At 63.6% G+C, this 27,138-nt stretch overlaps 2 protein-coding genes and 2 non-coding genes across 12 annotated transcripts; all 4 read left to right on the top strand.

Moving 5' to 3' along the window:
• Positions 1 to 592: 592 nt before the first annotated feature.
• Positions 593 to 19,314, top strand: EIF4G1 (eukaryotic translation initiation factor 4 gamma 1). Of its 9 annotated transcripts, none has more exons than XM_075099168.1 (33): positions 594 to 698; positions 1,664 to 1,724; positions 3,040 to 3,148; positions 3,261 to 3,347; positions 4,813 to 4,986; positions 5,343 to 5,442; positions 7,244 to 7,356; positions 8,445 to 8,537; positions 8,610 to 8,676; positions 9,052 to 9,936; positions 11,086 to 11,174; positions 11,378 to 11,564; positions 11,935 to 12,068; positions 12,321 to 12,458; positions 12,649 to 12,822; positions 12,899 to 13,096; positions 13,361 to 13,507; positions 13,602 to 13,838; positions 13,920 to 14,024; positions 14,434 to 14,587; positions 14,695 to 14,795; positions 14,896 to 14,998; positions 15,112 to 15,214; positions 15,868 to 16,121; positions 16,216 to 16,331; positions 16,496 to 16,668; positions 16,825 to 16,950; positions 17,042 to 17,123; positions 17,351 to 17,449; positions 17,572 to 17,706; positions 17,796 to 17,877; positions 17,951 to 18,091; positions 18,204 to 19,314. In XM_075099168.1, exons 3-33 carry the CDS (start codon positions 3,074 to 3,076, stop codon positions 18,383 to 18,385), a joined length of 4,854 nt encoding a protein of 1,617 aa, XP_074955269.1. In that variant the 5' UTR covers positions 594 to 698; positions 1,664 to 1,724; positions 3,040 to 3,073; the 3' UTR covers positions 18,386 to 19,314. The 9 variants fall into 9 exon arrangements, with proteins under 9 accessions (XP_074955271.1, XP_074955269.1, XP_074955270.1 ...); XM_075099169.1 differs by lacking the exon at positions 594 to 698 and adding an exon at positions 798 to 1,050; XM_075099170.1 differs by lacking the exon at positions 1,664 to 1,724 and having other exon boundaries at positions 593 to 698.
• Positions 11,220 to 11,298, top strand: LOC142060621 (small nucleolar RNA SNORD66). The gene has a single exon (XR_012661840.1). It is a non-coding gene; the product is annotated as a small nucleolar RNA SNORD66 (small nucleolar RNA).
• On the top strand, positions 12,501 to 12,575 carry LOC142060622 (small nucleolar RNA SNORD66). The gene has a single exon (XR_012661841.1). It is a non-coding gene; the product is annotated as a small nucleolar RNA SNORD66 (small nucleolar RNA).
• A 1,343-nt stretch (positions 19,315 to 20,657) lies between the features above and the next one.
• Positions 20,658 to 27,059, top strand: FAM131A (family with sequence similarity 131 member A). The gene is given in 7 exon segments (XM_075099178.1): positions 20,658 to 21,100; positions 21,102 to 21,145; positions 22,570 to 22,694; positions 23,785 to 23,878; positions 24,150 to 24,332; positions 24,534 to 24,662; positions 25,044 to 27,059. Coding segments are annotated over 7 exon segments (1,074 nt in total). The 5' UTR covers positions 20,658 to 21,044; the 3' UTR covers positions 25,487 to 27,059.
• Positions 27,060 to 27,138: the final 79 nt, after the last annotated feature.

Here is a 27,138-nt window from a genome sequence, read left to right on the forward strand (position 1 = left end):
TACCCGTAGGCTGCCGGTGGAGGGGAGTGCTGGTGAGTTGGGGGTGGGTGCAGGGTGCTGGGTCCCGGAAGGGGTGGGACGGGTGCAGGGTAGGGGTGAGGGGCCGTGTCCTGCCGGGTGCTGGGTGGGTCCTGGGCAGGTGCGGCTCTGGGGTGGGGCCGGGTGCTGGAGGGGAGTGGGTCCTGGGTGACTGCAGATGCCAGGTGGGGGGGGCTGTGTGAGTGGTGACGCAGGATGGATCCTGGGTGGGTGCCGATCCTGGATAGTTGCAGGTCCCGGGTGGGTGCAGGTTTCCGGTGGCTGGAGGTCCCGGTGGGTGCCGGGGCAGTGTCGCGCCGAGTGCTCCCGCACGGGGTGGAGGGGTGGGGGTCGGAGAGATGGGCGTGGCATGCCGGGGGCGTGGGCCAGCGCGAGAGGGGGCGTTTCCCGCCCCACCCCCTCACTCTGGGGCGAAGGGGAGGGCCCCGCCCCGCCACGTGACAGCGGCGGCAGGGGCGCAGCGCCGCGGCGTCACGTGCGATAGGCGGTGCCCCAGAGCGGCTTCAGGCGCGGCGTAGCAGGCGCCCCGCCCCTCCCCCGCGCGCCCCTCCCCCGCGGTGGCGCCCGGCCCCGCCCCTGCGCGCGGCGCGGCTCCGGAAATGGTCGTGCTGCGCTGCGCTGCGGCTGCGTCGGGCCGCGCGCGCTGAAGGAGACTGAAGGTAACGGGCGGGGGCGGGGCGGGCGCGCGCCGCGGGGGGGCGGGCGGGGGATGGGGGGGGGGAGAAGGAGGAGGGGGGCACCGGTACCGGGCCTCGCGTCGCCGCTCCGGGCCTCGCGCCGCCGGGCCCCGCCGCACCGCCGCCGCCACCGCCACCACGTGGGCGCCGCCCCGCCGCCGCCGGTCCCCTCTTCTCCCTGCCCCGTCCTACTCCGCTCCTGGCCCCGTCCGGCCCAGCTTCGGTGATCTAGCGCGGCGCCGTTCCGCGCCCACGTGCTGGCCGGTGCGCCCCGTCGCCGCCGCGCACGTGCTCCCGTCTCCGCTGCGCCCGCCTAGGCCCGCCGCCACACGTGGTGCGTGTTGCCCCGCCGCGCCCGCCCCTGCTGCCGGTGCCGGTGGGGCCGCGGGCCATGGCGGCCGCCGGCAGTGACACGTGTCCTTGGCAGAGGCCGCCGCCGCCGCGGGGGGGAGCGGGGCCGCCGGATGCGTGCCGGGCCCCGCGCCGCGCCCCGCCGGCCCGGCAGCCCCCCTTCCCGCCGCCGCCTCCCAAGATGGTGCCGGCGCCTCGGGCCTGCCCGCCGCCCCAGGACGGGGCTGGGAGCGCCAGCCGCCTGGGCCGCCGCCTACGGCCTGGGGACGAGGCTGGGCCAGGGCCTGGCGGGGACCGCTGCTCCGGGGCTGGCGCCGCGGCCTGGCCCGGCCCCGCCGCTGGGACACCCCCTCTCTCTCCCCCCCTGTCTCGGGATCCCACACCCGGGCGCCCGGCGAGCCACCCCCTGCCGCCCCGGAGCCCTTCTTTCTGAGCGGGGCTCGGCCGCCCCCCGCGCCCAGGGCCCGGCCTCTCCGGGTGTGGGGGAGGCCGCGGCGGTTCCCCTTCCTCGGGCCCCGGTCCGGGGCCTGCCTCGCCCCGGGCGGCGGGGGGCCCGGGCTGACCCTCTCTCTCTCCCCCTTCCTCCTCTCTCCCAGTCAGTCGGATGAACGGTCTCTGCAGGCCCGCTCAGCCGGCCCAGGTTTTTCCCGCGGGGGGGTGAGTATCCCGCTCGCTCCCGGTTGTACCGGTGGTGGGGGGCCGGGGCTGTCCCTGGGCGACCCCTCCCCGCTGTGACACCCCACCTTCCTCTTTTTTGGGGTGACTGGTACCGAGCCTGAGCTACAATGGCCTAGGCTGCTGCGTCCCAGGGCTGGGCAGGGCCGGTGTGCCTGTACCAGGCTCCCTGTTCCCCGGCAATTTCGGGGCCGGCGGCCCAGCCTCCGTCACCTCCTGAAATCCCGGCAGGACCCATGTCCGTTGGGGCTGTGTCTGGGGGGACCCTGCGATGGACTGCCCCCTTCCACAGTGTCGGGGTTACAGCCTTGGTGGGGGGTGTGTGTCAGGGCACCCGGTGGCCCGGGGGTGCCGGTGCGGCCTGGTGTTGGCGGGACGTGCCTGGCAGCGCCCGGCAGCGGGGCTGGGTGCCGGCAGGGCTGGCAGTGCTGACGCGGCCGGGCGTCAGGTTACAGGAGGCACCGCAGCTGCTCCCGTGTGCCTCAGCCGGCAGTGCGCTCGCCAGGTGCCGTGGGGTGCAGGGGGACCCCCGGCAGGGTGCGGGGTGGGGGGCACTGCCTCTCCTTCCTGCCCCAGTGGCCTTTGCACTGGGGCGGGGAGAGTGGCACCGGCTGTGCCAAGTCCCTCCCTGGACACCCGGGAGGGTGCCCTGGTGGTGGCAGGGGTCTGCGGGGTCCCCTGGGCAGGGCAGCAGGTGGGAGCGTTGGTACAGGGGGATGCGGGAGCTGCTCCCTGCCCTCCCCGGTAGGCGTTTGTGGCGTACACCGGGGACCTAGCACCACTGGCAGGAACAGGTTTGGCCGGCCAGGGGAAGCGCTTAGTAGGTCAGCCAGGGTGGAGCCCGGCATGGCTGACGCTGGGGTGCCGCTGGCCCACCCAGCCCCCCGGAGTTGGTGGTGGCCTGGGTACTGGCGGCTGGTAATGAGCACTGGTGCCTGCTTGTGTGGGCTGCCTGGCCGGGCTTGGCAGGGTCACCTCGGGGTGGGGTGGGGGTCAGTCCTGCTGGTGGGCGTAGCTGAGTTTGGGGCATGATGGGGGGCTTTGCTGTCCAGGGCACAGGGATCTGCCTGGGCTGGGCAGTCTGGTGGTGCTCACTCTCTCCCCCCACTCCAGTGGGGTGGGAGTGGGTGGCTGGGGGTCTACACCCTGGCACGATGCTGTCTGTGGGGCATGGCCCCTGTCAGGTTTTATTCTGAGGGGCTGGAGATGCCCCATTTTCAGGCTTGACATGGATGGGAGACAGATGCCTGGGGTGCTGCCCGCCTCTGGTTTACGCCTGCTGTCCCTGTCCCCGCAGATAGCGAGGGGATCCTTATGCACAACCCCATGAAATGAACAAAGCTCCACAGCCCACAGGAGGAGCCCCGACAGCCCCGCACCCTGCCCCTTCTCCTGGACTGCCGCAGGTAACTGGCCCCTTCGGGATGGGGGTGACCCAGCTTTGCCTCCCCAGTTTTGCCTCCCCAGTTTGTGCGGGGGGCGGCAGTGCCATCTCCTTCCCTCCCTGCCTCCCTCCAGCCAACGTTCCCACCTGGTCAGACGGCACCTGTGGTTTTTAACCCGGCACCGACCTCACAAATGAATACGCCTTCTCAGCCGCGCCAGGTAAGGGCTTTGCCCAGGGTTGGAGGGGGCGATGGAGGGGATCCGGTAGCTTTCTGCCTCCTGGCTGAGTAGCCCCCCAACGGCGGTGCCCCTCGGGGCTGGTGTGCACCTGCGAGGGGGAGTGTGCCCGCAATCCAGACCACAGCTGCTGCCTGGTGACCTTCTGGCTCTGGGGTTGGGGGACAGAAGCCTCCAGCTGGGGATGCCACCAAGTGACTCCTCTTCTTTCCTTCCTCCCCTGCCCCAAACCTCCCTCTCCTCCTCTCTCAGTTTCCAGCAGGGCCTCGGGCTATTCACCAGCAGGTACTAACCCGCTTCCCCTACCCTGCATGCTGAGCACCTTCCCCCGACACTGCACAGAAACACCCACCAGGGAGCATGTGGGAACCCCAAAGCTGAGGGATGGCCTGGGGAAAGTAGGGGACACATGCTCGACTCAAGGTGGGGTTTCCCTGCAGTGTCTCCTCAGTTTCCTCCTTGCATGAAGCCTGCAGTATGTGGCTGTGCCTGTGCTAACCCTGGCCCAGGCTGCTTATTTCTGCCGGTGCCCTTCCTCATCCTCCTCTTCCTCTTCCTCACCACTTTGCAAGGGTCTCCCAAGGCCCTGCGGTGCTGTGCAGGGCTCTGGACCTCCATCAGCCCTCTTGTGTGGAGGAGCTGCTGGGGACAGGTCTGGTGATGTCCTTGGCTGTGCCAGCTGGGAGCCCCTCAAAACCTTCCCTGCCCCTTTGGGGGTCCCTACATGGGACCCTAGTGGATTTGGCATGTGGGCACCAGGCAAAGGGCTCCCCAGCCTCCTGTCTCCTCCTCTGCCAGCCACCCCACATCTGAGCCCTGTCCCAATTCGGGTAACTCCTGTCTCTCTTTCCCCTTTTCCCTCTGTATGCGTGCGCTTGCTAACAGGGAGGATTCAGGTCTCTTCAGGTAATGCTTTCTCCTTGTCCTGGGGTGTGTGTGGACCCTTCCTTGCCCACTTGCTGCTGGGCTTGAGCTGCTGCTCCCGGGGGTGCTCCTGCCTGGCATACAAGCCAGGTTGGGATGAATAATGTGAGCCGGAGGGGGGAGGTGGGGAATAGCCAGCTCTGTGCTCCCTGGCTGTCTGGCTCTTGCACAGCTCAGCACAGCAGGACTACAGGTCCCAGCATTCAACGCGAGCGCCGGGAACCGGTGCGAAGCACGCTGGGACCTGCCACTGCTGAGCTGCGTGCGGCTGTGGCCGGCTCCGGGTGCTGGCGCTGCCGGCCCCTGTCGGGCTGGGAGGGGGCCGTGCTGGGCATGAGCTGGGTTGGGTGGACCCAGGCGGTCCCGCAGGTGCGTGGGGACAGGAGGGTGCTGGGGTGGGGGGCAGCTTGGGGGGGGAGGGGTCGGCTGCATCCCAGAGGGGAGGTGTCTCCCCCCTGCATGCGTTGGTGCCGGGTGGGCATGCTGGTGCTCCACCTGATGCCGTACCCCCTCTCTCCCCAAGCATTTCTACCAGAACAGGGCACAGCCTCCTGCCAGCGCGTCCCGTGTGCAGAGTAACACGACGGCCCGGCCTGGCCCTCCTGCTCATGTGTATCCGGCTGCTTCCCAGGTGATGATGATACCCTCCCAGATATCCTACACACCTTCCCAAGGAGCCTATTACATTCCCGGACAGGTGAGGGCTGTGTCCTGGGCTCTGTGGGAGGGGGCTGGGGTGGGCACTGGTGGGGGAGGTTGCCTGGGGTTGGAGCCCAGGTCTATTTTGGGAGGGTGGAAGGGGTCCCCTGGGCTCTCTGAGCACCCACTGATTTGAGCAGGGTGTTGACTGGCTCTGTAGAGAGTGCTTCCTGGGCAGCCCCCCGAGGCATCTGATGCCTACTTTGCCTGCCTCCTACCTGCCCTGGCACCTAGCTGGTTCAAAGGCAGGTTTGGGGGTACTTCAGTGCTTTGGAGATATGTCAGTGCTTTGGGGGAGTATGTCCGTGCCCCACAGGGGAGGTCACTGACATGTCGTCTTCTCCCCCATTGCAGGGTCGCTCCACGTACGTCGTCCCAACCCAACAGTACCCGGTCCAGCCTGGTGCCCCTAGTTTTTACCCTGGAGCCAGCCCCACAGAATTCGGGACTTACGGTACAGATGGGGGGGTTGCTCTGCTCCGTGGTGCTCTTCCAACCCCAGCACCACCCCCTGGTTTTGCTTGTTGGCCCCTGGCCTCCCTGCAGCCCCCTGTGCTCAGGAGTCAAGGACAGACCCCTCTGCCTTTGCCAGCTCGCTGGGGCTGTTTCTTTGGCTCCATTATAGGCTGTTTTGGGGGGCAAGTGGTGTTCCCCATCTCCCAGCAGCACTGAGGGCTGTGTATCGTGTCCCACTGGTCCATCCACCCCCGCCCTTTTCCAAATCAGGGCTGTTTAATGTTTAACTCTCTCAGCGGAGGGCTGGGACAGACTTTATCCCCTGCTCCCCCTTGCTCACTGTCAAGGTGGTGAGCAATTTTGCTCTTGTTGACGCCGCCTCAGTTCCCTGCTCCCCAAGGAGCTGAGCCTGGGGTGCCAGGGCTGTTCCATGCCTGCCCCCTCCCGGCACTGGAGAGCAGTGGTGTGAGCAGCCCCCCCCTTCTTCCCCCCTGCTCGCATGTGGCCACCCGGGCTGTGACTATATTTAGGCTTGGTCGGTCCTGGGAGGCCTGGCAGACACAGAAATGTGAGCTGAGGCCTCCAGCCCGGCCCCGGCACGGCAGCAAAGCATAACCGGGGCAGAGATGGGCTTCTCCTGAGCCAGGTACGTGCCTGTCCTCCCTCCCTCTTGTCCTGGGTCCCAGCCGGCTCTTCAGAGGAGGGAGGAGGCCCTCAGCAGTGGCTGGCTTCCATGCTTGGGCCAGGGCATGGCAGCTTCTTCGTGCCCAGTAGTGGGACATCCCTGGGTGTCTCTGTGGGGTCCTGGGACAGGTTTGCCCCCCGCCTCTGCTTTGGGGCTGTGGCTGTTCCCAGGGGAGCTGGCAGCGGCATGCCCCTTGCCCACAAGACTGGGTGGGTGGCCTGGCATGACGTGCTCCTCAACTGGGGAAATGGACCGGCCCTCCTGGTCCCCCGGGCTGGGCAGCTTGGGGTCTGTCTCCCTCCTTCTCTCCCTCCCTTCCCCTGTGCCTGGCCCATCCCCCTGTCCAATGCCCATGAGTTCCTCCTAGGCAGAGGAAGGGGTCCCTGGCTCAGGGACAGGGCAGGCACCAGAGCAGTTTGGGCAAGTTCCAGGCTCAGCATAGCTGGGAAGGTGCTGGAGCTGGAGGGGGCCAGGGCCCAGCTGTCTATGTCCCCCCACATGCCCACATCCCTGTGGCACCACTCTGGGAGTGATGCTTATGGATGCCCTGGGAGGAGCGGAGTGCCTCTTGGGGTCTGTGCCAGCCCTGGATGGGGTCCAGCTCTGCGTCTGGCCCCCGGCACAGCTCCCTCCTCTGGGCTGGCCTTGCTGGGGGCGCAGGCTGTGTGGGGAGCCTGAGCCCCTTGTCCTGGGTGTGAATGGAGGGTGCGGATGGGGCTGCCAGGTGCCGCCCTTGGGCTGGTGCTGGCTCCAGGGAGATAAGGGTGCCGGCAGGAAGGCGACCGTCCACAGAGCCAGGACGCCTGTAACCGGCATGGCTGAGCGTCCTGGCAGGGCTGTTGGTGGCGTGGAGCCGGTGGGCAAGGTGGGCGCCCGCGGGGCCTGGCTGGGCGTAGGGGTGGCGCCGGGACGCTCTGCTTCACGGGGAAGGAATTTGGTCAGGCCTGTCAGGCGGGTTGGGATGAACCAGGCCGGATGCAATGGGGGTTCGCTGCAGAGTGGCACAGGCTCCCCAGGCTCCTGACAGACCCCTGTGTTTCAGAGATCGGGGGTTCCCCAGGACGGGCTTGGAGGATCTGGGCTGGGCAGTCTGACACTCTCTCCTCTCCTCCAGCGGGTGCTTACTACCCGGCACAGGGGGTGCAGCAGTTCCCGGCAGGGGTCCCCACCGCCCAGGTCATTGTGAGCCAGCAGCCACCGATCCCCCCAAAACGAGAGCGCAAGACGGTAAGGAGCCATCAGCCTCTAGGCATGGGGGGGGCATGCATGCAGGAGGTGCCAAGCCCAGCTGTCTGTGGTCTGCAGGATGGGATGTGGTGCAGCATGCTGGGGAAGGGGGGCAGTGCGGGGCCGTGGCCCCCACCCCCGCAGGCTGGGGGGCTCAGTGAGGGGACCAGGGTCTGTGGCCGGTGCGGCGACCTTGGCTGTCCCAGCGGGCAGTGTTGTGCTGAGTCATGGCTCCTGGGGGGGGGGTGGGGGTGGGGGTGCCGCGGCTGCCAACTGCTGTCTGCTCCGGGAGATGCCGGTGCTCAGAGGCCTCACATGGGGCCTATTTATAGTGGGGAGCCGGGCGGCTGCCGGCATGGCCCTGTGCTGGGGGTCAGGGGGTGCTGCCAGCCCAGAGAGGGGGGATGTTGGCATTGGCAGAGGGGCCTCCATACTTCTCGGGCTCTGTTCTTGCTGCCCTGGGAGCAGGTCATGTTTGGGGGTGGGGAGAACAAGGCTCCTGGCTGCACTGTGCCCCCCATTGGAGTCCCAGACCCATGTGTGCCCGCAACTCTCTGCCCACCAGGGTGTCCTGCAGCTCCTGCTGCACCCATGGCTGGCACAGAGCCAGTGAGGCTGCAGGCATATGGGCTGTGCCTGGGGTGGCACGGAGCTTGCTGCGACTTTTGCGTGCCAAGGCCAGTCCCCTGTGCTGTCCCCGAGGCAGGGTGGGTCCTCATAGCCCCTGTGTCGGCTTAGTGATGCCTTGGGATCCCCTGACCCCTGGAGATGGGCACTGGACTGGGGACATGGCACTGGTTCCGTCTGCCTGGCACAATGGCTTGCAAGGCTTGCCCTGCCACACGCTGTCCCTGCCTGATGGGCATTGGGACAGGTGGGTGTCTGTGGGGTGCTGTGCCCTATGGGGAGGTGAGGTGGCACTTGCCAGTCCCCAAGCTGCATGTGGCCAGGTCAGGCACAGCGCTGAATGAGCCTCCTGCTTCTCTGCTCAGAGAAGGGGGTGTCAGGCCTAAGGAAAGGGGGTGGCCTGTGTGGGTGTCTTCCACCCTGCTGACAGCTTTCCCCTCTCTGCCCTGACTTGTGGACAGATCCGGATACGAGACCCCAACCAAGGTGGGAAAGATATCACTGAAGAAATAATGTCCGGAGCAAGGACCTCATCCACCCCCACCCCTCCGCAGGTAAGGGGACTCCCCAGCTGGGGCAGTGGGATGTGCATGGGTCCCTGCTGAACTCCCTCTTTGCCCTCCCAGGCTGGAAGCGGTTTGGAGCCCCAGGCCAATGGAGAGACCCCTCATGTAGCAGTTATTGTCCGGCCAGGTAAGTGACAGTGCTGAGGGTGGGTGTGCAAGCCAGCATGGCTGCTACCAGGCTCCCTGTTGTTGGCACTGCAGGGTGCGAGATGCCAGCCCTGCCGTTCCTTGGTTCAGCTGCAGCTTGTGGGGTCAAACACAGTCTCTACATATCTGGGGACTGGTATTCCCTTGTTGGGTTTGGGAAAGTTTATGGGGGCTGTCTGCTCACCCCAGCTGTCCCCTGGGCACTGGAAGACCACCCCTCCTTGTCCCTGTCACCCGTATATGATGTGGGTTGGCACATCTGTCCCTACTGCTCTTGCAGATAGAGGGATCTGGGGGGGGGTGTGGGGTCAGCCAGGGATCAGAGAGCCCCACATTAATGCCACCTATCTTGCAGATGACCGCCCAAAGCCTGCGCTGGTGGTGAGCAAGCCCGTCTCCCTGGAGCCCAGCAAATCAGCGTCCCCATCGCCTCCCCCTCCCCTCATCCCCGAGGTGGAGCCTGTGGTGCTCTCGGCGGTGACACTGGTGCCAATGGAGCCCCCTGTGGACGTGGACACTAAAGTGGAGCTGGGCGAGGCGCCGCCCGACCTGCACAAGACGTTTAGCGCCATCACTACAGTGCCAGGGGCTGTAGATCTGCCCCTTGTGCCCGCGCCCAACATGGACACGGTGGCCACGGAGGAGGAGGAGGAGGAGGTTGCTGTTCCCCTCCCAGAACCCGCCCCACAGGCACCTGTGCCCCCTGAGGTGCTGCCGGTGCCCGTTGTACCCTCGATACCAGCCATGCCCCCAGTGCCGGCTGCAGCATCACCCCTGCCCGTCGTACCACAGGCCCCTGAAGCACCCGCCAAACCCGCCTCCCCCAGCCCCCCGCCTCCCCAGGAAGAGCCCTGCCCTGAGCCTGCTGCTGAGCCTGCCGCTGAGGCCAATGGGGTCTTAGAGGAGGTGCCTGAGCCGGTCCCCGAGGCGCCTGTGTGCCAGCTGGTGCCAGTGCCGGTGCCTGTGCCCGTGCCCACCCTGGATTCCCCCATTGCCCAGCCTGAAGAGCTGCCCCTGCCTAATGGGGTGGAGGGCACTGGTAAAGTGGAGCTGAGTGAGGAACAGCCCGAGTCAGATGTCAGCCCCATCTCAGAGCCCGAGGAGCCGGCTCAGCCTGGCACCCCTGCCTCCCCCCCGGCAGAAGAGGAAGAGGAGGAGAGCGAAGGCCCCAGTGAGGCCCAGGAACGGAGCTTGAGCCCGGCCCCTGCCCCTTCGCAGACCTCGGAGGCGACCGCGCAAGGTTGGGGATGCTGGGCTGGGGCGAGCGGAATCGCAGGGTGGGTGTTGGGTGACGTGGCAGGGGGGTCACCTGGGTGCAGTGCTAGGCATGGGGTACGGGAAGGGTATCAGGGAGGGGGACAGGGCTAGGTGACCCAGGATGCGTGGGTATGGGGTGCTGGGGGGGGGCCTAAGATGCCTGTGAATGGTGAGGTGGGAGGAGATGTCTGCAGAGTACATTAGTATGCAGGAGTATGGGGTGGGTATAGAGGGATGAATGTGTGGTTGCCCTGGGTTATGGGGTGCCATGAGAGGAGTGTGTTTTATGTGATGCTTCATGTGGGGATGTAGGGAGGGTCTATTGGGGTTGTATCTGAGGGCTGTTTGGGGCAGCAGGGGAGATGCGGGGCTGTAGCTATGTGCGCACCCTGTGTAGGGGTAGGCAAGTACATAGGGGTGCCTGGGGAAAGTGGGGTGTCCTGGGGATGTGCTGGGGTGAAGACATGTCTGTCTTTCTTTTTTAAGAACCCTGCACAGGAGCGTGGGGGTTCCATAGGGGTACTGGGGAAGGGTGGGGGAGATGGGTACGCAGGATGTGTCATATGGAGCACCCTGTGCAGGGATACAGCAGGGCTACTGGGGGGTGGCCTGGGGGCAGATGTGCTTCAGGGGAGCACCTCTATATGGGGTGCCAGGAAGGTGAGCATATATGGGGCAGAGGTGTGTGTGGGGGTGTCCCTGTAAGGGATGCCCTGCAGAGGGGTGTCTGCAGGGATCCCCTGAGGAAGATGGGGAGCGCTCTGCTAGGGAAGAGCTACGGATGGGGTGCTCTGGAGAGGCACAGGGTAAATCAGGGTACAGCAGCTGGATGGGGAGAGGTGTGAGGTGTGTCTATACAAGGTGTATTCTGGCCTTCACGCTTAGGGAGTGGGGTGCCTTGGCTGGCTGTGTGTAGTATCTGCAGGGCTGCAGATGCCCAGGTGAGTGCATGGTGTGTTTGGGGATAGGGACTGTGCTGGGGTGGCTGGACCAGGTTGCTGTGGCTCCCTGCAGCCCCACCTCAAGTTCACCTGGTGTTACTGGGGCCTTGCTGTTGACCCCAGAGCTGGTGTCAGGGTATGCAGGGGACTGGGAGGGTTCCTGTACCTCAGTTCCCTGCCTCTCCTCCCAGTCGCCATGTCGGTGCCAAAGAAAAAGCGAAGGATGAAGGAGCTGAACAAGAAGGAGGCAGTAGGAGATTTGCTGGATGCCTTTAAAGAGGTGAGTGTCCTGGGGTTGTCTGGGGGTCACGCTGTGTCCTATCTCCTCCTGTGATGAGCTCTGCTTTGTGCCATCGTGTCTGGGCCACTGATGCGCTGTGATGGTAATGAGGATCTGAGAGGGGGCAGATGCCTGGGTGCGGGGGTGGAGGGGGCAGGACCAGGCTCCGGAGGTGACTGCTGTCCCTGTCCCTCCCGATGCAGTCTCAGATCAGTGACAGTGCCTCGGAGGCAGAGAACAAGCCCCCTGCATCTGCCCCTCCCCGTGAAGCGGAGGATGCAGCCCCTGCCCATCCACAGGAAGAGTCGGAGGAGACATGGGAGGAAAAAGAGGACAAGCTGGCCCCAGAGAAGGGCAAGGCTGCCGACCAGAAGTACCGCTACAAAGAAGGTGAGCTGTGCCTTGGCCCAGGCTTCTGCTGGGAGCCACCATCTCTGGACCCAGTGGTGGGGAGGGTCGGGGTGGCATGGTCCAGCTGTTCTAAACCTCATACTCGCCTCCAATCTTGTCCCCAAGTCTGGCATGGGGTGGGGGACAGAGGCCCTAGCACAAGGGTCCTGGTAGGAGGCCGGGAGATGGTGGCATCAAGCTTTCTGTCTAAGCAAGCAGCATCGTGCTCATGGCATACCAGGCTGGGGCAGCTCTGTAGTTGTCTACATCCCACCTTGCTGGTCCCAGCGTGGGCCCGGACCTGCTGCAGCTCGGAGTGGAGGATACAGGACAGGTCACATCAGGATCTCCCTCTTGCCCCCCACTGCAGAGCAATGGAAGCCACTGAACCCTGAGGAGAAGAAGCGATATGACCGGGAGTTCCTGCTGGGCTTCCAGTTCATCTTTGCCAGCATGCAGAAACCTGAGGGGCTTCCCCAGATCACAGATGTGGTGCTGGACAAGGTTGGTGCGGCCCTGGAAGTTGGGGGAGTGTGGGTGGTGGCCACGTGGGGGTCTGGCTTCTCTTTGTGCCTTGTCAAGGCAGGGCAGGGATTTACCGTTTGTGCTCTGGGTTCTGTTGCAGCATCTGCAGCAAGCCTTGAGCCTGGGGTTGGCGTGGGTGGGCACCTGTGGGGCCACCTTTCCAGTTCCTTGTCCCGGCGCTGAGGCTGGGGGATGGATCCATCCCACTCCTCTGCCCCCGGGCATCCTCAGCCCTGTGTACCTTCGCAGGCCAACAAGACCCCGCTGCGGGCACTTGACCCCATCCGCCTCAGCGGCATGAACTGCAGCCCTGACTTCACCCCCTCTTTCGCCAACCTCGGCCGGCCTGTCATGGGCAACCGGGGCCTGGTGAGTATCTCCTTGCTTCACCCGTGCTGTCCCTCTCTGCCTCTCCATGATGATCAAGCCTTCGAGCCGCTGTGTCTGGGCCACTGATGTCTGTGATGGAGCTGAGGATCTGAGTAGGCCATGGGGACAGCCCAGGAGCTGGCCTGGCTGGTACCAGAGCAAAGAGCTGAGTTTCTTTTCCCCATGCCAGCCCTCAGGGTTGGGTCCCCGCCGCTCCCAGCAGAGCCAGAGGAAGGAGCCCCGTAAAATCATTGCCACTGTGTCCCTCAATGAGGATGTCAAGCTGAACAAGGCTGAGAAGGCCTGGAAACCCAGCAGCAAGCGTGCTTCTGAGGAGGAGGATCCTGAGAACATCAAGACGCAGGTAGGAGCTGGGGCAGGTGGGCAGTGGGAGGGAAGTGTGTTGCGCCCAGCTCTCGCTGACCCTGGTGTCCTTGCAGGAACTGCTCCGCCGTGTCCGCAGCATCCTCAACAAACTGACACCCCAGATGTTCCAGCAGCTGATGAAGCAGGTGATGGAGTTGTCCATCGACACGGAGGAGCGGCTCAAGGGTGTCATTGACCTCGTCTTCGAGAAGGCCATCTCGGAGCCAAACTTCTCTGTTGCCTATGCTAATATGTGCCGTTGCCTTATGGGGGTGAGCAGGAGCTGGGGGTCTCCCGCTAAGCTGGCAGGGGTTTGTTTGTGAGCCTCAGCTGAGCTCGGCAGGATGCAGGCCCTTCCATGTGGGGTGGGGAAACTGGGGAATGTGGATGGAGGACCAAGTCCAGAGTCTTAGCAGGGCATCACGAGGGTGTGGGGTGGCTTTTCCCTGGTTTGAGCAGTGCCTGGGCCTTAGCTGGGCAGCTTTTGGGGGAGACACGACTCATGTTCCTTGCTTGGGTTGCACCTCCCCCTGCAGCTCAAAGTGCCCACAACAGACAAGCCCACGGTGACTGTGAACTTCCGCAAGCTGCTGCTCAACCGCTGCCAGAAGGAGTTTGAGAAGGACAAGGATGATGATGAGATCTTCGAGAAGCGGCAGAAGGAGATGGATGATGCCAGTGCTGTGAGTTGGGGTGGGAGGCTATGGCTGAGGGCTGGTGTGGGCATCCTTGGGGCAGCTCTGGGCTCTGAGCTGTACTGCTGTGCCCTCCCTGCAGCCTGAGGAGAAGGCACGCATGAAGGATGAGCTGGAGGAGGCGCGGGACAAGGCCCGCCGACGATCCCTGGGGAACATCAAGTTTATTGGAGAGCTCTTCAAACTGAAGATGTTGACAGAGGCCATCATGCATGACTGCGTGGTGAAGCTGCTCAAAAACCATGATGAGGAGTCTCTTGAGTGTCTTTGCCGCCTGCTTACCACCATTGGCAAGGACTTGGACTTCGAGAAGGCCAAGGTACCCCTTTCCCTGCCCTGCCTTGTCTTGCCCTGCCCTTGCCTTTGTGAGAGATGGGACCGTGACTCTGTCCCTCTATAGCCCAGGATGGACCAGTACTTCAATCAGATGGAGAAGATCATCAAAGAGAAGAAGACATCATCCCGAATCCGTTTCATGCTGCAGGATGTGATTGACCTCAGACGGGTAAGGCGCGTGGCCTGCTATTGCCCAGGGACTGTCCTCTCTCCTCTGCTTGGTTCCATGGAGCTGCTGGCCTGTGTCCTCTGAGTGCAGCAGTCCATGTGTCCCTGGGAGGGGAGAGGTGGGTGTGTAAGCTGTGGCCAGCCCCAGAGACACCATGCTATCCCCCAACCCTTGGTTAGCATGGTAGTGGTAGTGGGCACACATCAACCGGCAGCTGTTTAATGCAGGGGGCTCCAGAATCTGAGCCCTTTTGTGCCGAAAGCTGCCACAGCACACAGGGAGCTGTGATGGCTGAGGCTGGAGACCAGCCTGAGGCTTTGAGGGTGGAATGGCTAGGAAGGCCAAATGTCTCTGCCTCTGTCCTCTAGCCAGCTCAGTGCCATCTTCCCTCCTTCCCTGCCCTCTGCAGAATAGCTGGGTGCCGCGGCGAGGAGACCAGGGCCCCAAAACCATTGACCAGATCCACAAGGAAGCAGAGATGGAGGAGCATCGGGAACACATCAAAGTGCAGCAGCTTATGTCGAAGGACAAGAGGAGAGGACCCCCTGGGCCACCTTCCAGCAGTGAGTGTCTGGCCTTGGGAGCACCTGAGGCTGCCAGGGGTGGGTTGCTTCTGCTGGGCACCGCTTGAGACTGGGCTATGCCTTATGTCCATCCCCCTTGTGCTCAGGTGGGCGTGGGAGCCTGGTTGCAGATGATGGCTGGAACACAGTGCCCATCAGCAAGGGCAACCGGCCCATTGACACTAGCCGGCTAACGAAGATCACCAAGGTAAGGCTGGGGATGCAGTGTGTGCAGTTGAGCCAGCTGCCCTGGCTCGGATCCTGCCTTGGTGTGCGGTTCTGAGGTGACTCCGTCTCTCCACCTGCAGCCTGGATCCATCGACTCCAACAACCAGCTGTTTGCACCAGGCGGGCGGCTGAGCTGGGGCAAAGGCAGCAGTGGAGGGTCTGGCACAAAGCCTGCAGATTCAGGTAGGCAGTGTGGGGCTGGCTGGGTGTTGCTGGAGTGTGTGTGGATCCTTCCCCCGGCAACTCCTGTACTGGGGAGGTGACAAACTCTGAGGCTCCCCTCTTTTCACGCCCAGCATCTGATTCAGGGCGACCAGCCACGAGCACCTTGAACCGCTTCTCAGCGCTCCAGCAGTCAACCCCTGCTGAGAGCCTGGAGTCCCGCCGAGTGGTGCAGAGGTAAGGGGCCAGCCCTGCCTTGGCCTGTGGGTGTGTTGGTCTGCAGCCCAGGGAGGAACCCCCGAACTGGGCAGTGGTCAGTCAATATGTAGGTAAACGTGTGGCTTCTGTGTTGGAATAAATCTCTGTGGCAGGATGGAGCCTTGGAGGGCCTTGGAGTTGGTGGTTAGTCCTTCCAACAAAGTTGGCGGACTCTACCCTGGGCTTCCTCCCTGCTGTTCTGTGTTTGGGGACCACATGTGGTTGCTGGGTCTGGTCTATGGGTCCTGGGACCCGATGGACATTGGGCTGGACGGAGTCCTGTGGAGGAGGCTGAAGCATGAGCTCTCCAAGGAGAGTTGGAGTTGGGTTTGTTCAGAAGAGGAGAACAAAAGGGGGATCTCACCACAGTCTGCAGTAGGGGGAAGGTGTGGGCAGGATGGGGCCAGGCTCTGCTCAGCCATGCCAAGGGACAGAGTGAAAGCTAAAGGGCATGAATTGGAACAGGGGAGAAATGGAAAAATGTTTCCTCTGAGGATGGTCAAATGCTAGAAGAGGCCCTGGATAGTGCTGGTATTGGAGTGGGACAGCCTTGCCTCGCAGAGCTCTGCAGTCTGGGGTCAGGGAGGGTGGTGATGGGCTCTTCACACTGTGTCTGTCCTCCTCCTACCCAGGAGCAGCTCCAGCCGTGACAGGTCAGAGAAGGCTGCGGACAGAGACCGGGAATCACGTTCGGAGAAGGGCAGCGACCGCCTGGAGCGTCCTGACCGGGGGGAGAGGACAGACAGGAACAGGTCTGCCCTCACCAAGAGGAGCTTCAGCAAAGAGACAGAAGACAGGAGCCGAGAACGGGAGAAGCAGAGTGGCCCCGAGGCCGTGCGCAAGGCTGCTAGCATGACGGAAGAACGGGATAGGAGCCGAGAGACCAGTGAGCTGGGGAGGAGAAGTGTCCTGGAGGTCTGGCTGCAGCCTGGGGCTCTGCCTGTCCCAGGCAGTGCCTGATCCTTGCTCTCTCTTTGCAGTTAAGCAAGAGCCAGCACCTCCTGGAGCATCGCCCAAGCCTGCGCTGTCAGAAGAGGAGCTGGAGAAGAAATCCAAGGCGATCATAGAAGAATACCTGCACATCAATGACATGAAGGTGGGAGGCGGGGTCAGCCAGGCACAGCACCATATGGCCCCTGTAACACGCCATCGCTTCCCTGGGTGGTAGTGCTGTTGGGTAGGGTGCAGCTGATGCCTGGATGAGGAAGGGGGAAGCCGGGGCTGGCCTTGGGGCAGTACTGACCCACCTTTTCCCTGCAGGAGGCTCTGCAGTGCGTGCAGGAGCTGGGCAGCCCCTCCTCGCTCTACATCTTTGTGCAGAATGGCATCGAGTCCACGCTGGAGAGGAGCACCATCTCCCGCGAGCACATGGGGGTCTTGCTGTGCCAGCTGGTGAAGGCGGGCACGCTCTCCAAGGAGCAGTACTACAAGGGGTGAGGGGCCAGGGCAGCTTGGCCCTGAGCTGGTATTTGCCCAGCTTTGAATTCGGCCCTGCCTTGAGCAGGGCTCATCACTAAGACCTCCTGAGGTCCCTCCCAGCCAAGGACATGGGGACTGCTGGATCCCAATGGCCACCCTCTACCCTGCAGGCTGCGGGAGATCCTGGAGATTGCAGAAGACATGGAGATCGACATCCCACACATCTGGCTGTACCTGGCTGAGCTCATCACCCCCATCCTGCAAGAGGAAGGCATCTCCATGGAGGAACTATTCAGGTGAGGGCCATGCCCCTCCATGGGGGTACCACGGGGTCCTAGGGGAGCTCCTGGGGTCAGGGAGCTCAACCAGGTCTCTTGTGCCCTGCAGGGAGATAACAAAGCCCCTGGTGCCCATTGGGAAGGCCACCACGCTGTTGGTCGAGGTGTTGGGCTTGTTGTGTAAGGGCATGGTAAGTGCATAAGGCTTGCGTAGCTGCCAACTGCTGCCTTGGGGACTGGCAGCCTGCTCGGGGGATCAGGTTGGCATGCGGGGATTGAACCCCTCTGGCACTAGAGAGAGTGGCAGGGGGCATCCCCTGTCATGTCTGGATCATGCGGGTGGCATGGCCCAGCTACAGTATCCCCCTCCCTGGAGACAGAGGCCATGGGGTGCTGATGCTGGCTGTCTGTCCTGCAGAGCCAGAAGACTGTAGGCAAGCTGTGGCGGGATGGGGGCCTGAGCTGGAAGGAATTCCTGCCTGAGGACCAGGATGTCAACAAATTTGTGACAGAGCAGGTGCGAGCTTAGCAGTGGTGAGGGGCAGAGATGGGCCATGGGGGCCCTTGGGGGTTCCTCTGCTGGGAGTGTGGTGTTCCCTTGTGCTGCCTTTAACAGCTTGTCTCTGCCCGCTCCCCCAGAAATTGGAGTATACGATGGGGGACAGCTCGGACACACTGAGCCACAAGGAGCTGACCTCAGAGGAGCTGTGCAAGCAAATGGACAAACTGCTGAAGGAGAACCCGAACAACCAAAGAATACATGACTGGATTGAGGTGAGGGTGTGGGTACAGTGCCTGTGGGACCAGGGGCTCCCTCCCGGCTCCCTCCCCACCTCACAGCCCCTCTACCCTCCCTCCTCCAGGCCAACCTGAGCGAGCAGCAGGTCTCGTCCAACACGTTTATCAGGGCCCTGATGACATCTGTGTGCCACTCGGCCATCATCTGTGAGTACCACGTGTGTGTGTGGGGGGGTCCTCCTATCCACACCACGCCCTTCTCATGTTCCGTCTCCCGCAGTTGAGACTCCCTACCGTGTGGATGCTCTGGTCATCCACAACCAAGCCAAGCTGCTTCAGAAGTACCTGCGGGACGAGCAGAAGGAGCTCCAGGCACTCTATGCTCTGCAAGCCTTGGTGGTGAAGTTGGAGCAGCCTCCCAGTGAGTCTTGCAGGACGGGTGGGCTGAGGAGGTGGGGGGGTGGGCATGTCCCCACCCCAGCAGGGTGGCTGGTGGCTGGGGAATGGCAAGGGCCCCCCTTTCTCCCCCCCAGACCTGCTGCGGATGTTCTTTGATGCCCTCTACGATGAGGATGTCATCAAGGAGGAGGCTTTCTACAAGTGGGAGTCCAGCAAGGACCTGGCCGAGCAGCAGGGCAAAGGGGTGGCTCTCAAATCAGTGACGGCCTTTTTCACCTGGCTTCGGGAAGCTGAGGATGAGTCGGACAACAACTGAGCTACCGTGAGGAGGAGGAGGGGGAAGGAGGGAGAGGGAGCGGGGCATCTCGGGGAGCAACTCCATCCCCTTCCACCCCTGGCCCCCCCTGGACTTGCTGATGCTGGGGCCAAGGGACGTGCTGTGCCCCCCACAGCCCCCCTTTCTCTTTTTAGTTCTCCTCTCCCTCCTCCCCCTGTCCTGGTTCTGTTTGCAAGGCCTGTACTAGTTTGTCACAACGATAATAAATGGATGCTGATGGAGGTGGCTGTCATGGTGGGTCCCCTTGGGGCCCCTCCTGTTCCCCCTCCCAATGCAGGCACACCAGGTCTCTGGGAGTGGGGCAGCACACCCCCGGACTCATGTCATGGGGAGGGGGGATGGGATGGGGGATATATCTCTCCCCTCCTCTCCCCTCTCCTCTTTCTCCTCCCCACTTCTTGCTGAAATATAGAGAGATTATATATATATAAACTTATTAATTTGGTTTGGGGACAGGAGCGTGATTATCCCCCCCCCCCCCCCCTTCCTACATCACTGCCTGGACAACACCCCCCTGCCCCCATGGTTTTTTATTTTAAGTATACATCATTCCCCCCACCTCCTCCTCTGACACCTGGGGAGGGTGCCGGGGAGGAGGGGGGGTAACCCCTTTTCTCTGGGCCAGGCCTAGTCCCCTCCTCCCCCTGCAGATTCCCTATCCTTCTCTCAAACGTTTAAGGCCACAATTGGGCAAGCGACGGGGCGGCCCCCCCATCCGCGTCCCCTGTATTTATAGAGCGCCGGATGTGATGAGCCGCACGTGTAATTATTAAAACAAGGATTCAATTACTGGTCACGTGAATTTGTAAATAATTTTTTTCTTTTTTTTTCTTTATGGAGTATTTAATTGAAGATTTAAAGGCATCTTTTCACCTTAAAACTGGAAATAAAAGAACATTGCTAAATAATGCCCCGTGTGCCGCTGTTGCCGCCCCCTGTTCCATGTCCCTTGTGCCTGGGCTGGCATGGGGGTGCCATCCTAGAGTCCAGGCAGGGGCTAGCCTCCCCTGGTACCCCTCGGGCCTGGGTGGCAAAGGGGTCAGATGTGCCTGGAGCCAGGCCTTCTGGGACTCCCCTCACCTGCTCTGCCTGGCACAGGGCCTCCTATGGAGAAGTTTACCCCTGCCAGCACCTTGGCTGCAGAGCAGCACCTCAGTCTTCCCAAGTGTTCTTTTTCCTGTGGGCACAGAAGTGGCAAGGATCTGTGTGCTTGGGCTCGGGCTCTGCCTTGGGGCAGGAGACCAGAGAGATGAGCTACTTCAGGGCCAGCCTTGTGTCTTGCAGGTGGGGTGGAGATGGGGCAAGCCTAGGCTGTCCCCAGCCCTGCCGGGGATGTCCCTGCTGGGGAGGGAAGTGAGGGTGGGCTGGTCTCCCTTGGGGCCAGGCTTGTCTCTCATGTTTTAGGCTGTCTCTTGCTGAGTCACTGTGGCCAGGGCCCAGAGGGTACAGAATAATGAACCGGAGGCTGTTCCCCAGATTAGAGGCTGATCTGTCTGAGCTGCACTCCTGGCAGCACTAATGCTGGGAAGTGGTTGGCAGGGATAGGCCAGCTGGGCCTGCTGTGGGGCACTGCCCAGGAGCTGCCCCTGCCTGGGTGTGTGAGTGATGAGGGAGGCCCTTGGGCTGCTTCAGTACCTTGCTTGCCAAGGGGGAGGGTGGCACCCTTGGAGCATCCTGTGCCCATCTGTGCTGGGGAAAAGGTACTGCAGCATTAATTGACATCAGTAGGTTTCAGAATTAACAGGGGTCTTTGGCTGCAGGTTAACACCTGAGCCTGGCATCGATGATGGCCTGGATCTCCTGCAGGGGTTGCCCCTGTGGTGCCATCAGAAGTGATCTTCTAAAGCCTGCGCCCACCTGCCCCAAACCCATCTGCAGTGAGGTGGGACCCCCAGCCCCCTGTCATGGGCTGTGTGCTCCCTTGGGACAGGGTGGGGGCCAGCAGGGCCAGAGTCCCCCTTCTGTGGGCAGGCCTGGGTCTGTGGGGGGCCGTGTTGCTGAAGGGTCCTGGTCCCTGACCTTTGATGCCCCCCAGCTCCTGCCGGCTCGGGGCTCCCCCGAGGGCCGGGGGAGGCTCTGGGGGTGGCAGCGCCCCGGGGCCGGGTGGGGCGGCGCTGTCCGCGGTGCTGGCACGGCGCTCTCCGCGGTGCCCGGCCTTCCTCTCCTCCTCAGCCCCCTCCTCTTCCTTCGTCCATCCTCCTCCTCCACCCGCCCCCCCCTCCTCTTCCTCCATCCCCCTCTTCCTCTTCCTTCAGCCCCCCTCTTCCTTCATCCTCCCCGGCTGCCTTCACCCCCCTTCTCCTCTCTGTCCGCATCTCCTCTTCCTCCTAGCCTCCCTCTCCCCCATCCTCCCCTTCTCCCTCATCCTTCATCCCCCTCTGCCTCCTCTTCCCCAGCCTTCCTCCCGCCCTTCCTCCTCCTCCTCTCCCTCCTCCCTCCGTGTCCCCATCCTCCTCCTCTTCCTCCCCATCTCCCTCCCACCTACCGCCTCCCCCTCTCCCTCCTCTTCCTCCCCCAGCAGTGACGTCTCTGGACGTGCTGCTCCCCGGCCCGGCGCAGGCACCGCTCGGGGCTCCCGCACCGCGGCCCGGCGCGGCCGCAGCCTCCGGCAAGGCGCGGGCGCTGCCTGGGGCCGCCCATGCGGCCGGGGAGCGATGCGGGCGGCGCGGAGCCGGCGGTAGTGCCCGCACCGGGGCCCCCCCGGGAGCATGGGCTGCATCGGCTCCAAAACCACCATCGGTGGGTGAGCGGCACCGGGCTGGGAGCGGGGTATGGGGAGCCGTGGGGGGTATAGAGGGGCTTGGGGATGTGGGGCGCGGGGGAGCGGCTGGGGGACAGGGGTGATGAGATGAGGGTGTTGGAGGCTGGGAGGTACGGGAAGGTGGGGATCTAGGGGACAGGGTGGGGGTGTATAGGGCGGTTTATGGGGACTGGGAGGCTATGGGGGCTGGGAGATATAGGGAGGTATGGCAGTGTGGAGGGGGGCACAGGGAAATGGGGTGCTTAAGGGTGAGGAGGGGCATACAGGAAGCTTGAGGGCTCTGGAGTACTTGGGTACATATGGGGGGATGGGGGCCATGGAGGGACAGGAGGTTTGGGGCCTGGGGATGCTGATCTGGGGCAGCTGGGTGGCCCAGGGGGTGCAAGGACATATTGGGGGTGAGGGTCTGTAGGGATTGGGGGGATTGGAGGGACTGGAGTGCAGGTCTGGGGGAGGTGGTGGAGGGTGTGGGGGGTGGCAGGCACTGGGAAGCGGGTGTGGGATTGGGGTGCTGGTCAGAGGCCTGGGAGGGTGTGGGAGTGCTTTGGGAGGATAGAGGTGTTTGGCAGGGTATGGGGGCTGGCAGGGGTGCGTTGCAGTGTGTTGGGTGCCACAGGGTGCTGTGAGGGTGCCACAGATATCCTGGGGGTGCTGCAGAAGGGTTGGGGGTGATAGGGGCTGTAGCTGTGATCCGAGGGTTTTCTGGGGGCTGGGGCTGGTGGGACCTATGATGGTGCTGGGGATGCTGCAGACATGCTGGGGGAGCTCTCACCGGAGCTCACCTCGGTGCAGAGGGAGTGAGGCTCCTCGGGACATCCTGCCCTGGTCCCCTGGGGGTTGGCTGGGCCACAGTGACAGGGGACCCTCCCTGGCCCCGGTGCTTGTGAGTCAGTGCCTGAGGGGGCAGGGACCCATCTGTTTGGGGTGCTGGTGCTAGGAGGTCAGGCTGTTGGAGTGCAGGACAGGTGCAGGTGCTTTTATCTCCCCCACCCTGTTTTGTTCCTTTCACTCCTGCCCCAGAGATGGGGAACAGGTGAGGGGGGGTTGAAGATGGTGGAGGAGCACCAGTCCCCCGCAGCATGGCCCAGCGCCGCCTCCATCCATGCCCCTAGTCCACCACAGCCTGGCCCAGCTGCCCCCACCCCTTCTGAAACAGCTGCCAAGCCAGGACGGGTGCCTGGTCCCCAGTGCCAGGCAGGGGCTATGCGTTACCGCTGACACAGGCAGAAGAGTTGCCCGGGCGTGAGTCACCCATGCTGCAGCACCCAGCTGCTCCGGAGCATCCCTGCAATGAGTTGTGTCTGGTCTCAGACCAGGCAAGAAGCTGCTACCCTGGCATGGGGGGTTGAGGGGACTGCCAGGGGGACAGAGGTGCTGATGTCTCCCCGGCTCTTCCCCCCAGTGGCTGTGGACACGACGCTGTGCGTTGAGTGGAAGGAGGTGAAAGCGCTGTCGCCGCTGAGTGCCACCCGCCCACTGCCCCGCCTGGCACGCCAGGCCTCCTTTGACAGCCAGGACTTCCTCCAGGTACCACCAAGCCCTGGCCAGGGTGCCCATGTGCTGGTACCCCACAGTGGGTCACCCGGCCTGGCCGTGGCCTGCGACACGATGGGCTCTGCTGCCTGCCACCCCGCTGCCCACCTGGCCTTGCCAGCTCGCAGCCGGCTCCGGGGCTGCTCTGACGTCAGCTGCAAGCCAGGCTGTATCCTGGGAGAAATCAGTCCACGGTGCCTCGTTGCCATGGCAATGCAATTTGTTGCGCGCCTCCAAATCCCACATCGCTTCCCCCTTGGCAATGGGCTCCGGGCCTGGCGTGGCCGGGGCGGACAACAGGGACATGTGGCTGTGTGCCCCAGCATGATGGGTGCTGCCAGGGAGCAGGGACTGGGGAGCCCAGCCACAGTGGCCTTGCACACGTGTGTGTGTGCGTGTGCATGAGCTGGAGAGGACACTCAGTGGCACCAACTAGTACAAGGCATGCACACGCATGTGTGTGTACCCATGTGCAGATGCGTGTGTGTGTGCAGTGAGTGCACGTATGTGTGCAGTACATGCACACATGGAGTGTGCACAGTGAGCATGTCTGTGCGTGCAGTAAGTGCATGTGTGCACATGGTGAGGATGGCCCTGGCTGCAGTGAGTGGATATGTGAATGTGCATGTGCATGCAGTAAGTGTGCATGTGTTTATGGTCAGTGCATGTGCATGAGTGCGTGTGCATGTGTGTCCATGTGGTTATGTGAGCATGCATGTGCCGGCCTGTGTGCACTGAGCATGTCTGTGTGTGCACGTACGTGTGCACCTATATAAGAGTGCAGGTGTGAGCGTGCATGCAGTAGCAGTGTAAGGGTGTACTACAACCCGGGGGTGTGCACAGAGGCACAGGTGTGCCTGTATCCACTGATCTGTGTGTAGTGGCTGTGATCATCCCTCTGCACACATGTGCGTGTGTTCCTGTAACACATGCATGTGCACACATACCTCACGCCTGCCATATGGCACCTCCTGGCGTGGGCACTGAGTGGGCTGAGCCCCCTCTGAGGGCACAGGGGTCCCAGAGGGAGAGCAGTGGCAGGCAGCAGGCTGGGTGGCCATGACCCCCCTGCCCACTCTGGCAGGTCAATGTGGAGGACACTGTCGAGATGCTGCCCAAATCACGGCGTGCGCTGACCATCCAGGAGATCGCTGCCCTGGCCCGCTCCTCGCTGCACGGTAACAGCTTGTCTGACCTGGGGCATCTGGGGAAGTGGGGGTCTCCTGCGGGTGAGGGGGCTGGGCATCTTGGGAAGCACATTGGGGTCAGCCCTCTAGGGTCTGGGGGGCTCGAGGTATCCCTGGGCTCCCTGGTGACATGCAAAAGAAGGGCATGGGGGTGCCAAGTCCTAAGGGCTGGAGGTGGGGGTGCTGGGTCCCAGGGTCATGGGCTCTGTGGAGGGGACTTGGGGTGCCCGGGGGGGTGCTGATGCAGGGGCACATCTTGCAGGCATCTCACAGGTGGTGAAGGAGCATGTGACAAAGCCGACGGCCATGGCGCAGGGCCGTGTCGCCCACCTCATCGAGTGGAAGGGCTGGTGCAAACCAGTGGAGCCGCGCACCGCCCTGGAGAGCGCCTTCAGCTCCTACTGCCACTTGAGCGAGGGCGAGCAGGAGGCACGCTTCGCTGCTGGTAGGCACCACATGGGGCACGGCCGGCAGGCACACTCTCCCAACCACGGCCGAGGGCAGGGGTGGTGGGGCGGGTTGTCCCCATCCATCCATTCCTCCCTCCCTCCTTTGGTGCCATGGCACCATGGGCAGAGGCACCGGGACAGGGGGATTTTGGGGGTGCTTCTCGGTGCATGCATGACCCATGCCTGTCCCATGCCAGGCGTGGCAGAGCAGTTTGCCATCGCTGAGGCCAAGCTGCGAGCCTGGTCCTCGGTGGACGGGGATGACTCCAACGATGAGTCCTACGACGAGGACTTCATGCCCTCCACAGAGAGCTCCCAGCCCACCGGTAAGCGCCATGGGGAGCAGGCATCTGCCAGATGAGCAAGGTGTCCCACTGCCGGTGTCGGTGTCCCACTGGTGGTGCCAAGGGTTGAAGGAGCAGGGTGCCTGATGCTTGGGTGCCCCAGCCTGGCCAACCCCGTATGGGGCAGTGCCCCTGAGGGGATGGGGAAGCCCTGCAACCCAGTGCCAGAGCGTATTTTGCATTTCCTTTGGTGGTCACCAGTGCCAGGCATGCAGCAGTTTGTGGGCAAAGTGGGCACAGTACCTGGCACAGGGCTGCTCCCATCCCACTGCTCCTGTCCTGCAGGGCAAAGGACGGTGGGTGGCTGGCAGGTCCTGGTGCCATCCGCCCCAGACTGACCCCAGGCATCCTGGTTCCCTGCAGAGATGTCCGGCACGGTGCCTGCCAGTGTGCTGCTGCGAGACCTGCTGCAAGGTCACCTGTGCCAGCTGGGCGTGCGGCATGGCTCCTGCGAGCCCGAGAGCGACTCCTCGCACACCCTATCCCCTGAGACCCTCTGCTCCAGCCTCTGCAGCCTGGAGATGGTGTCCCCCTCTGAACTCACTGCCAAACTGCTGGGCTCCCTGGGGGGTGAGGACCTGCTGCTGCCCAAGCTGCCCCCCCCGGCCAGCCAAAGTGCCTTGAGGGGCCTGGCACGGCTCCGGTGCCAGGACTCCCTCTACTCTGTGTCCTACGCCGAAGCCTGCCTCTCACCCACGGAGGACGAGGTGGTGCTGAGCAAGGACTTCCCGCTCCGCCGGAAAGTCTCTGATGTCGCCTCCTCTGGGGTGGCATCGCTGGAGGAGGAGGAGGCTGAAGAGCCCTGATGCCCCCCTGGGGTGCCCTGCCTCTCCTGGCGGGGGTCCAGCCCCCCAGCTGCTGCCCCCCAGCCGGACCCTGTGCTGGGCGAGGGACAGGCCCTGTTGCCACTCCCCCTCGCTAGCCGGGCGCAGGGGAGGTTTGGGGGGCTGTCACAGCGCCCCCCCGGCCAGTGTGCCCCCACTGTGCCCCGGCCCCGCTTGGCCACATTGTTGCCCCCCCTGGATTTTTGCATGAGAACGGGGAAAGGCTTGGGGAGGTCCAACCCCTGCCCTGATGCCCACATGTGCCCCCCAAAACTGATGAGACTGAATCAGTGGGGCTGGTTGTTCGCATGTTCCCCCCCAAACCACCCTGGGGTCCCCTTTCAGGCGTGGCCCACCCCTGGCATGGCTAAACCTCTCTGAGTATCCTATGGTGCCCCTGCCCTGTGCCTGGCACCCTCGGCTCAGGGCCATAGTGGGGATTTGGGGAGCAGGGGGCTTTTCTCCTCTCTCCCTGGCTGGCTTTTATCAGACTGAGTTTTATACTGTGAACTGCTGCCTCGGGGTATGGGGCCAGCGGTGGGGTGCCGGGGGGTGCTGCGGATGTGCCGTGGTGCTGGGGCTTTCTATACTTTTGTATGTGTGTGGGGCCGGCATGGGGAGACTGTGGGGCCAGGTGGGCATGGGCACCAGGCTGGGGACTTTGGGCCACCAGCAACAGCACAGCCCTGCAGTAGGGGGTTCAGCCCAGCTAGGGCACCCCAAATCTGCTGTGGGGCAATATGGGGTGGAGAGAGCAGGGAGGAGGCAGGTCCCGGGACCGACATCCCCGTCCCCAAGTCATTCACCCCTAGCAGGGAACCAAGTGCCTACACAAAGGGCGACCAGCTCCCCCGTCCTGGCCGGGGGTGGCATCCCAGCTTGGGGGCCCCCCAGGGCTGTGCCGGGAGTCCAGGCACGCCGTTTGGGGGAGGAATGCCAGTTTTTGCCAATGCTTGTGCCCCCCCCTCCCCCTTCCTGCATGACAAGTGTTCTCGTGGGCCTGCCCGTCTGCTGCATGCTACTCCTTGCCCAGCCCGGCCACGGCCCCCCCCAGTCCCGCACCCCGTGGTGCCCTGAGCACCCACTACACCCCTGCTCCCGTGCACCCCCTCAGCACCCCCCCATCAACCTCTGCCGGGCACAGCACCTGTTGCCCCTCCTTGCCGTGGGGCGTCCAGCGTGGGGCTGGCTCCCCTCTCCCAGCATGGCCAACTTGGAGGGGGTAGTGCAGGATCCAGCAGGCCTGACATCACACTGATGGGTTCCCTGCCGTCCACCACCCACCCCCTTTCCAGCAGATGCTCCCCACAGCACTGGTAGGGGCTGGGCAGTATGGGGTGCCTGCAGGTGGGTGGAGGGCTTTGCTCTGCGTGTGTGTGTCTGTGTGTATGTGCGTGCACACACCTGGGAGTGTATGTGCATGTGCACGTGTGTGCATACCCGCAGGAGCTGCCTGAGTCCCCCACCCTGCTGCGGCAGTACCCGTGGGGTGCCCACATCCCAGCACCCCCTCCTTCATCCTGCCAGGTCTCGAATAAAGTCCATCGTGCGAGCGCTACGCCAGGCACCTCTTCTTGTGGATGGGGGGCACCTCCTCCCCGGGGCCGGGGGCGGCAGGCCAGTGGTGGCAGAGG

The sequence above is a fragment of the Phalacrocorax aristotelis genome, chromosome 7 (genome assembly GCF_949628215.1).
Source record: "Phalacrocorax aristotelis chromosome 7, bGulAri2.1, whole genome shotgun sequence".
Lineage (NCBI taxonomy): Eukaryota > Metazoa > Chordata > Aves > Suliformes > Phalacrocoracidae > Phalacrocorax > Phalacrocorax aristotelis.